Raw genomic sequence first — 11,428 nt, 5'->3', positions numbered from 1 at the left:
TTCATTCATTCATTCATTCATTCAGCTTTGGTCTTTATTCATTTCTTGTTATTGGAATTTCATATTTCTTTCTTCCTGTTGGCTGAGTAAACTGGACCATGGTAGAAATAAGCCAGCATTTTCTCAGGTCTGCCTTTCTAAACCTCTAGAGCTTAGTTTTAACTAATGGATCAGCTGCTTTTGACTTTGCTAACTTGTGGCTTCGGGTTTTCTGGGTGTCAGCATTGGTAATTGAACTTCTGGAGGTATCACTGTTGAGGTTTTCTGATAATGGGTTTTGAAAAGAAAATCTTGATTTTCTTTATCCTCTTTGTTGCTCATGTCTCTAGGCTGCCTTTGGAGATTAAGGTCCCTACCAAATAGGTCTTGTAGTCTACTCCTTCCGAAGGGAAGTTGGGATATTGTAGTAGAGGCTTAACAGCAGGAATGTGATATTGGTCTTGCTTTTGCAACATGATATGCTTTTCCTCATTCTCATTATTGTGGTAATTCTCTTGGTAATTGCACGGAGACCCTCTCCTCTTCAATAACCTCAACTACAGCCTTTCCATTTCCTGCCAAAAGTTATTCTTTATGATAGTCTATAGTGTTTGAGTACATCTTCTTTGGAGTCATTTCCCATTGATGAAATCCTATCGGTGTTTTATATTAAAATGCTTTATTTTCCCCAGAACCTTTGCTGCAATCATCTTGTTCCTGCTAGTGGGTATTGCTGTTTTGAGGCTATCAGGGGTGGTCGGTTTGGGAGATAGTAGCTGCTGGTCTTAGCCTCACTACTCCTGTTGTGGGGTTTGTTGCAGCAGTGGGAGCTCCTCCTAGATTGTAATGGCTATCATCAGGGCAGCTCATGACTCTCTGGGGTCCCACTCTTTACTTCTGCTACCAATTAAACTCAGTCTCTCTTTTCATATCCAGTTGCAGCTATCTATGTAGATACACTGCTTGGGTCTCCCTTTAAGGACCTTAGCACTCTTTGGCTCCAGGGAGTACATTTAATTCATAGCTTCTAGGTATTAATACCTTAGGCTCCTCAGATTTTGTGCTGAGGCCTTGTGTTTCCTGGGAAACCTTCAGCCAGTGACTGAGCATGGAGTGGGTACTAGGGTATTTCCATTTTGGGGCAGTGTGGGACTGTTCTAATGGACAGTCTTTGCTTTGGAGCTCCCTGCTGGGTTGGCCAGCACTTTGTCAGATCTGTGTCAGGGTCTGAGGCTCTGTCTGCTCGGTCCTATTTTATGTCCCCTTTCCTTCACAGGGTTCAGATCTGTATCACAGTCTGAAAGTTTTCCATGCCTAGTCCTGTTTTACCCCCTCTTTTATCTTCCACAGTAAGACTCTTGTCCCCCTGTCTCGATATGTGCTTCCTGGTGGACCTGACTGACACCTACCACTTTTCTGGTTGTTTACTAATTTTTGTCCATATCAAATTGCAGTGAATATTACCTCATTTCCCCTTTTTAAATGCCTCTCCCTTAAATCCTCCCAGTATTTTCTAGCTTATTTCTTTCTACCCCCAACACCCAATTCTCTAATGTCCACTTATCTCAGTAAGTGCCTTATTATTACAATATAACAATGTTTGTTTTATATACTATATATTTGGGGGTTGGTTTGTTTGTTTTAGATATTTAAGGAGGTATAAACTAAAGGTAAATTATTGATGCCCGAAGGATTTCATTCAGGAAATACATATGAAAATTCTGTATGTTCAGCATTTTATTAAATAATAAGAAAATGCAGATCTATAACAAATAGCTTCTATTCTTCTTTGATTAATAAGTGGGTGGGTAAGATGAAAACAAATAAATAAGAAATATAGAAACACTTATAAAACCTATTGATCTGCTTCTTGGAATTTGTTCCAAAGAAATAATCTGACATGGGGTGCCTGGGTGACCCAGTCGTTAAGCTTCTGCCTTTGGCTCAGGGCGTGATGCCAGAGTCCTGGGATTGGGCCCTGCATTGGGCTCCCTGCTCCGCTGGGAGCCTGCTTCTTCCTCTCCCACTCCCCCTGCTTGTGTTCCCTCTCACTGGCTGTCTCTATCTCTGTCGAATGAATAAATAAAATCTTAAAAAAAAAAAAAATCTGACAAGTGTATAATGACACCTGTGCAACAGTGTTCATTACAGTGTCTATAATAGCAAACAATTGCACATAACCTAAGTGACCATCAATAGATATGAATTAAGTTGTAATAAACATAATGGAATATTCTGTAATATTTAAAAATAATTACTTAGTTCTGTGGTTATTAACAAGTAACATCCACAGTCTGTTAAGAGAGGGAAAACAAGTTAATACATTAGATATAACATCCTCTCACTGTAGATGGTAATGGTAAGTACTAGAGCTGCCAGAGAAAGTAAGGTATAAAATAGATTTGGATAGGCAGCATGCAGAAAGAGAACATGTTAGATTACATTTCCCAACCTTTTTGGACTTAGAATCCTTTTCTCAGTCTTATAAAAATAATGTCAATTTGTATAATATGTGATAGTGATTTTTACATAAGTGTTTTATATTAGTATAAAAATTGGTTTTTGAAATTTTGTTCTGTAGTCAGTGTCAGCTCATAGTAAGGAAACTTTGTAATGATTAGAACTATATAATGATATAAAATTTCAGGCATTCTGCCATTTTGTAACCATTTTTCGTGTTTGTTGAAAATACACTTTCAGTCTAATGCAGTTTCTTGAGTTCCGGTCTTGACAGCACATTGATTAATGATCACGTGAACAGAGTTCATTCCCTAATTGTGAGAGTTTGGAAATCCCTTGTAAGAAAACTAGTATCATAGTCTTTGAAAAGTTACATGTAAGTCATAAAATTGTATTTGACATTGTTTAGGAATACCATAATTTATGAATTAAAATGTGTATTTTATTCCCACTTAGGCCGAATACATCAAGCAATGGTAACATCTTTAAATGAAGATAATGAAAGTGTAACTGTTGAATGGATAGAAAATGGAGATACAAAAGGCAAAGAGGTATGATCACTGGGTTACATTTTTTTTTTTTTTAAGTAATCTTCATTTTTAAGTAATCTTTACACCCAGTGTGGGGCAGGAGCCCACAACCCCGAGATCAAGAGATGTATGCTCCACTGACTGAGCCAGGCACCCCGATCACTGAGCTAAATTTTATTTCTAGTCCTGCAGTCAAGGTTCGAAATATAAAACAAAACTGAAAAGTATATACTTTTTTATATAGTGCATGTATTCTTTATCATCTCTAGAAAAAAACCTTTCAAATGATTAAAACATTTCATTCAAAGAAAGGTAGATTCTTCCTGCACATTTTAAGTGATGGGGCCTATTTTCAAGACCACAAAATGCTTAATAGCTCTCTTAATATGTGGGTTGTAATTGTAGATAATTTTGTTTTCAAGGCAGTAGTATTCACAAGGCTGAAATCATTTGACAATCATTCTCTCTGTAAATTTGTAAAATAAAAGGTTAATTGTCAAAATTTAAAGATATGTGCATTTTTTAAAACAGATTGACCTTGAGAGCATCTTTTCACTTAACCCTGACCTTGTACCTGATGAAGAAATTGAACCCAGTCCAGAAACACCTCCACCTCCAACATCTTCAGCCAAAGTAAACAAAATTGTAAAGGTTAGTAATGAAAATTTAGAGTAGAGGGGTGTGTGTGTGTGTGTGTGTGTGTGTGCGTGCGTGCATGTGTGTGTATTTTCTGATTTGAAATGAACAGGCTGTGAAGAGTATATTTTAAGTGTTTGTTCATTTTAAAAAACTATATTTCTTTCTACCGCCTACATGCCATGTTTAGGCATACATTCTTTCAAGGATTGAGGTTGGCTAGTTCATAGTTAAAACAATTATTAGGTAAAATCGTAGAAATTTCTTTCCTGATTGGGATTTTTTCCTAAAACTCATAGTTCCACAGGAGATAGGGATGTCAAAACCATTTGCTTGTCAGTGTTTGTTGAGTGAATACATAGGACTTAGATAAAGAAAGAATGTTTATTATTCATAATAAATTCCCATTCCGGTAGTCTTTGGAAATAGTAATTCTGCTATTTATTTTTATTAGAGAAAGATGGGAAATGATAGTGTACAGTTTAACTACTTCTGTATTATCTGTGAAGGTAAACTTTAAGACCATGCTATATACCCTCCCTAACAGCTTTATCTTTATAAAAATAAAAGTTATGCCATTTTTATTTCTTCAAAAGATATTTCCTCTTCCTTCCTATTGCAGTTTCTCACCATTAGAATTGTGTATTAAAGTGCAGCTCGTTTGAAACCAGGTAGTTGCTCACAGTTGTTGAATCTGCAGTTCTATGTGTTTAGTTCAACAAGCATTTGTTCATTTTTCTACATTGTTGATTGTATCGCACAAAGATGAATGACATGACTTTAACCCTAGAGGAACTTGGTATTTTACAGGGAGGGCATACTTACGCATCCAAATATCGTATGATAGAAGCTTAACAATATCAGCAAAACATTCTACTTTTTAAATTATGCGTGTGAACATAAGGCAGATTTTCAATTCATATAATTCAGCATATTGAGTGTCACTGCTTAGACGTCATTAGTTATGACTTGTAGATTAATTATTTTTCGTATTTGGCTTCACAGCCATCTTCATAGATGGTCCTTCTTTGTATGTCATTAACAACCTTGGCTGTGCATGAAAATCACTTAGAGAACTTTTCAGAATACTGATGCCTTGCCCACTCCCAGCAATTCAGTTTTATTTTCTCTAAAGTGAGGCCCTCACATCAATATTCTTCTAATAGTACCCATCTGATATAAATGTGCAAATGTTCGCTTTAGTGTTGAGAGCCACGGCATTATTAGATACCTTTTTTGCAGGTGAATAAAATGAAGTCTTGGTAAAAAAGGATAGGATCAAAAATGTGCTGCCCTAGTCTATGCAGTTCGAAGTCTTTGAAAGTCTAATGAAGTCTTTTAGTAGAAATAACAGTGAACATATTGTGCTATTTTGATGTTTAAGTTTAATAGTAGACAGTAGATTGTCTAAAACCAGTATTTTATTGATTACTCTGACATCCAAAGATGAATTGTAATACATACCTTTGAAATGTATTACATGATTTTAACATGGTGGCTAAAACTATACCCTTCACTGAAATAACTTCTCTTTGCTTCAGTTTTCTCATCTGTGAAACCAGAATAATAACAGTAATGACCCCATAGGATTGTTGTGAAGATTGAGTGACAATATAAGCAGTGCTTGCCTCATGCTAATTCTGGAATATTGCATTTTCTGGTGAGGTGGTGGGCAATACTCACATAAAGAAACTTGAATACTGATGGCATTAGTAGTAATTATTAGAAGATTATTTATAGTTTCTTCAATTTAGTTTTATATTATCTTACATTCACCTACTTTTGTTTAATTAAAGGAAGCCTAAATTATGATAAGTATATGAGGAGTAAAGAGAAAAAGTAAAACGAGCACTTTTATTCTTCTCTTATAGAATCGACGGACTGTGGCTTCTATTAAGAATGACCCTCCTCCAAGAGATAACAGAGGTAAACATTTATCTATTAATTTTGTCTATTAACTTTTTAGTGTGACCTCAACAAGGGAATCGAAAGTGAATATTACCCTTGACATTATTATTCATTTAAACTTTAATGTGGCTAATTTGAAGATTGGTATCTTCTTGATTTCCTAATAAGTAACGTCAGTAATAGGGGCGCCTGGGTGGCTCAGTCAGTTAAGTGTCTGCCTTCGGCCCAGGTCATGATCCTGGGGTCCTGGGATCAAGCCCTGCATTGGGCTCCCTGCTCAGTGGGGAGCCTGCTTCTCCACCTGCTTCTTTACCTGCTTCTGCCTCTCCCTCTGCCCCTCCCCCAGCTTTGCTCTGTCTCTCTCTCTCTGTCAAATAAATAAATAAAATCTTGAAAAAAAGTCAATAATATAAAAAATGATTTATAAAGGTAGGTGATGAATATGAAACTCTCTGTTATATACAATTTTTAATTAATCAGCTTTACCCAATAACTTTGCAGATTTGAGAAGAATATCATGAGAAAGAAAGGAATGGGGCAGTAGTCAGTTAATCGAGTTCACAAGAGTAAATCTAATCCCATTTTAGATGACTTCTGGCTAACAGTCTTTCCAAAAGATTCATGGGTAACTTGGGGGTCAGCTAAAGAAAAGTTGAACAGGTACAATTTGTAGTTAATTGTAGGTCTTCCATATATTTTCAGCAAGGAAATGTAAATACAGTTAATTTCTTTTCTACTCTTCATCAGTTCAGAATTGTCATTTCTGGTGGTGATGTTTCTCTGTATGTGGGTATGCTGGGGCAGGACAGGCATAGGTATTAGAAGAGAGATTGGAGGTGGAGGGAAAGTCTGGCACTTTAAACGTTATCCTTCCTTTGAATCTTGTGAAAATTTGTATCGCTTTGTAAAATGTGGTGTTTATATTTTAATTTGTATTTATTTTTCCACTTCTATAACATATACATTAGGAAATTCTCTGTTGAAGGTTTGCATATTTGAGGAGCAAAGAGTGGGATTTGGAATTACCCGAAGGGTTAAAGGGTGTTTTTTACTTTATGTTCTTCAGAATTGTGTAAATTTGTCAAAATGACAATGCATTTAAATTTAAAACTTACTATTTTGCACATTTAAATATATATATTTGGGGGGCCGTTTTAAGATTTATTTATTCCTTTTAGAGAGAGAGAGAGAGCTCAAGCGGGGCAGAGGGAGGGAGGGAGAGAAAGAATCCTCAAGCAGACTCCCTGCTGAACATGGAGCTGGACGCAGGGCTCGATCCCAGGACCCTGAGATCATAACCTGAGCCAAAATCAAGACCCGGCTGCTCAAATGACTGAGCCACCCAGGCGCTCCTGCACACTTATATTTTTTAAATGATTAAAAGTCAAGCTTGGCTTTGGTTTTTATATAAATTATTCAGATTGAGTTTTGTAGCTAAAATTACATTGGTGGAACCTAAGTCTCTGCACACATTACTTTGAAAACTTCATGGCTTGTTAGTTTATTGAGCAAAATTGATTATTCCATATTCTCTTTATACCCACATAAGTAGAAAACCGATAGCTCATAAATATCAGTTCTTTTGAGATATCTCTGTTCCTTTTACTAGGGTTCACCTTTACTGATTTTCTGTTCTGAATTTAAAAATTTCGTTTCACTTGCAGTGGTTGGTTCTGCACGTGCACGGCCTAGTCAGCTTCCTGAGCAGTCTTCCTCTGCACAACAGAATGGTAGTGTTTCAGATATATCTCCAGTTCAAGCTGCAAAAAAGGAATTTGGACCCCCTTGTATGTAAATCATGTATCAAGGATTCAGTCATTTTAGGCATACATGTATTCTCTCTTGGTCATCCTTAGAAGTCTCCAAATGGTAAAGAGTCTAAATATAAGCTTGATTGCAGATTTCATTTTGCCACTGTGGAAATTTTTTTTTCTTGTTAGTTTAGGCTGTTAATTGGGTTTTGAAATGTATATTTTGAAGAAAATTTATAAATACAAAATTATAACAATTTTTTACTTGCTTTGAATTTAAAATTCTGGTCAGATGATAATTTGACAGATGTTATGGAAGAATTTCTTATGCTTCTCGATCCTTTCCAATTCATACATCTGTGATTGAAAACCAAGAGATGACATGTATCAATATGTTAAAGTCATTTTTCTTGACTGCTGTCTGTATATTGTCCTGTTCCTGGTTTCGTTAAAGCAGCTCATAAGTTCATACAGTTGTTAAAGGCATGCCTTGTCACTGTGTACCTTTTTTTGGGTGTATGTGGTGAAATTATACATAAAATTTTTGTGTGTAAGTACAGTACTAAAAAATAAAGCTCTACTTCTACAGCTCATCTTTTTTTTTTCAGCACGTAGAAAATCTAATTGTGTGAAAGAAGTGGAAAAATTACAAGAAAAACGAGAAAAAAGGAGGCTACAGCAGCAAGAACTTAGAGAAAAAAGAGCCCAGGTCTGTAACAGAAACACACTTTGTTTATGCATGAACTGAAGATGTGGATGGTGTCATCGAAAGTGACTTGCTTGTGAAAAAGTAGTTGAGGCATTCAATTAAAGATTCCAATATAGTTCCTTTAGTTGATACCTAAACTGATAATGAGAAATAATATGAACTCTTGTGAAAATACGTTACTGTAACAGATTTTTACTACGTGTACTTTTCATTTTTAATGGGTATGTGTTAGCCCTAACGTTTGTTCTGTTTTGAATAGTAATCCATTGTGTTACAATTCTAATGCAGCCATTATACCTTTCAAGAATAATAAGACTTTCACTTTCTAACATTATCTAAAAATATATTCAGAAGAATAGTTAAAGTAGATGGTTATAAAGTAGACGATTTTACTACAAATTTTATTATTGTTTTTCCATGGTTAGTAAGTTCAGCAGATCACAGTGAAAGGGGAAATTCCTTCTGTTTTAATTTATACTAGATATTAAAAGTATATCTCTGTTGTGCCTCTCATGTTCCCTTTAGATGGTAACAAAACTTTTTACTAACAATGGAAGAATTATATAGATGACTGGTCTTTTATCTCTCTAAAGGTCTTCACCTATTAGGAATTGTGTTTCTGTACATATAACTTCTAGTGTGCTTGTATTATATCTATTTTATTCCTTGAACTTGTTTTCTCTATTAAAACATCGGGATTGTTTCTTTACTTAGAAGTATATTCAGGTGCCCTTAATCATAAAGATGTTGTGTAATGGAATTATGGAACCAGTATAAAATTCAGTGTGAATAAATCAGGTTATATCTTAAAGTGATCTGAGAATGGCCAGTTGGGTTTTGAACTAAGTAAAACTCAACACAGATCCATCTTCTGACACTTAGCACTGATGCCACCTGGTGTTTTCTGTGGGAACCTCATAATATTTTCATATCTCTGTGTGATCTCTTAATTTTAACTTTACATTCACTTTTTCCATTGACATAGTTGGTGTTATTTCCTAAAAGAAAGTTAATTGAAAGTAAGTTTCATTAACAGTTTTGAGATTTATATTTAAAGCAAATCTGTACATGGTGCATGAAAAAAATCTGACTCCTTAGAATGTTTAAAAATTTATTACTCATGGCTAGGAGATGCTGTTCAGTATTGATATGTGTGTCTTAATCTGAATTTTCTCAGTTTTGAAGCAAAAAAGTAAATTGTAGTCAACATTCAATAATTTGAATTTTAAAGTTTTCAAAAATTATCGTGTCTTTTGATTCCTTTAAGTCCTGTCCATTTGAGGTGGTTTTACTGTGGCTTAGGTTTTTACATTTTTTAAGAGAGTCAACCAAAACAAAAAATGAACATAAATGAATCCATGTTTCTACTTTGCTGGAACACTGGGTTAAGCATGGTGAAGAAAAATCTAATTAAATGGATTTTTTATAGAATTTCAATTTTTCTAGAGTTCTTTATTGATGTTTAAGATGAGTACTATTTCTCTCTTGTTTCATATTCTAGGATGATTAAGTTATATGTGTAACAGATGAATTTTTGAAATAATTCAAGAGTGGTTTTAATGAGCCGTGTTTGGTTTAGTTAACAGAATGTATGTAGACTAACAGAGTTGTGTATTTAATATGAAAGTGATTACTAGGCATATTTTTAATCCTGAACTCTGAAATTAAATTTTATGATGCTTCTAGTTTGAGTTTGGGCTTGGCTATGACAAATGACACAATCTCCTGATTGATTGATTGATATTTTAAAAAACTAAAAAAAAAAAAAAAAAAAAAGAGATGCTTCACAGTCTGTGAATTTATTTTAATTTGCAACAGGGGCACCTGGGTGGCTCAGACACTTAAGTGTCCAACTCTTGATCTCAGCTCAGGTCTTTATCTCAGTCAGGATTGTGAGTTTAATCCCCACATTGGGCTTCATGCTGGGCATGGAGCCTACTTAAAAAACAAAAATGCAACACTATCCATTATTGTAATGATAATAAATGATAAATTTTCTCTGTCTCCATATAGGATGTTGATGCTACAAACCCAAATTATGAAATTATGTGCATGATCAGAGACTTTAGAGGAAGTTTGGATTATAGACCATTAACAACAGCAGATCCTGTAAGATTCTTTGTAAACTATTGTTCTGAAATTTTTTTATGCTGTAAATAAAAAAAATAAAAAACCATGTTCAATGCCCACTTAATACTGGATACAGCTATGTAATTTTTTCTTTCTTTATGGGTGTACATTCCGCATGTCTTAAGGTAAAAATCAAGAAATCATTCACATTTATGCTTATCTCCCGTAATTTGATTTATCAGACATGCTTCCCACAGAGGTGTTCTTTTCAAAACAAAGCCTCTCTGTCTTTGGTAGAGCAGAACAACAGTTAAAGGAATGATGTCAGAAGACCCATTCTCCTTTCTGACCGTCACTGAAACTTTTATCCCAGTTGCAAGCTTATTTCCTCTTTGATTTGGGCTATAGATCCCACTGTCATACTAATTTACTATTAGTTAATTTGTTATTTTTAAATAAATGTTAGTCTGGCTTTTCTCAGTAAGTGGTAGTTGTTGAGGACTATACTAGACCAGAAACCTAGTGCTTGAAAAATATTCTGCTTTCCTATTACTCAACTACTTTCCTCTTGAAGAATGAGAATTTTTTGGACAGGGAATAGTTTGTGAATAATTGATACTTAAGAAAAATAATCCATCTGACCTAGCAAAATTAGAATACCTTGGGTACATAAAATACATTTGTGTCAGGCTGATGTATTGTTTAGGATTTCAGAGAGTTGTTCATAATACTTGTGTGTATATTTTAGTCCTTGCTACCCCTACATGTGTTTAACCTACTACATCTGAACTCATACTTTAGGACAGGAATTGGCAAGCTTTTTCTTAAAAGGCCCTGATACTAAATAATTTTGGCTCTGTGAACCACATGGTCTTCATCACAACTACTCAATTTTGTCTTTGTAATATGAAAGCAGTCACAGACAATATGTAACAAATGAGTGCAACTGTCTCATTAAAACTTTACAAAGGCAGGTAGTGGGCTGGATTAGGCCTGCAGACCATACTTTGCCAGTCCCTGTGTTATATATTTATTATTAAAAGGGAAGTATTAGGAGCATAAATTTTATGAAAAAATATTTATGTGTAAGAATTGGCTATTATAAAATTGTTGGAGTTATTTTGCTCACTAATAATCTGAGAATTGCGTTTCTTGCTATTATTAGTTATCTTTATCAACATCTTTCCCTTTAATCAACCTGACGGTACACTGCTTGGTAGGAAATTTTGCTTTTGTTATACGCAGCATATATTGAAGTAAGGCAGCTTCTTAATGTGAACCTTATGCTACTAATAGGAACAGTAGTGCCCTCTGCAAAGTTATTTCCTAATTGTTTACCAAAGAACAAAATGAGTAATTTTACGTTATGCTCAGAATTTTGGAAA

General features: G+C 34.8%; 1 protein-coding gene across 2 annotated transcripts in view; it reads left to right on the top strand.

Annotated features, from left to right (window-relative positions):
- The window catches only part of KIF2A (kinesin family member 2A), a 70,873-nt gene that overhangs the window by 37,992 nt on the left and 21,453 nt on the right, over positions 1–11,428 (top strand). Inside the window, exons 2-7 of one of the 2 annotated variants that reach the window (XM_040622237.1) lie at positions 2,896–2,990; positions 3,501–3,620; positions 5,477–5,531; positions 7,178–7,243; positions 7,873–7,973; positions 9,987–10,082. In XM_040622237.1, the coding sequence (XP_040478171.1) occupies positions 2,896–2,990; positions 3,501–3,620; positions 5,477–5,531; positions 7,178–7,243; positions 7,873–7,973; positions 9,987–10,082 (533 nt within the window). Of the gene's footprint in view, positions 1–2,895; positions 2,991–3,500; positions 3,621–5,476; positions 5,532–7,177; positions 7,301–7,872; positions 7,974–9,986; positions 10,083–11,428 lie in introns of both variants that reach the window. The other variant, XM_040622236.1, reaches the window with a different exon arrangement.

Source organism: Ursus maritimus, unplaced genomic scaffold (genome assembly GCF_017311325.1).
Source record: "Ursus maritimus isolate PB19 unplaced genomic scaffold, ASM1731132v1 scaffold_5, whole genome shotgun sequence".
Taxonomy (NCBI): domain Eukaryota; kingdom Metazoa; phylum Chordata; class Mammalia; order Carnivora; family Ursidae; genus Ursus; species Ursus maritimus.
The sequence above is the reverse complement of the archived record's forward strand: the minus strand, read 5'-3'. Positions and strand labels throughout refer to the sequence as shown.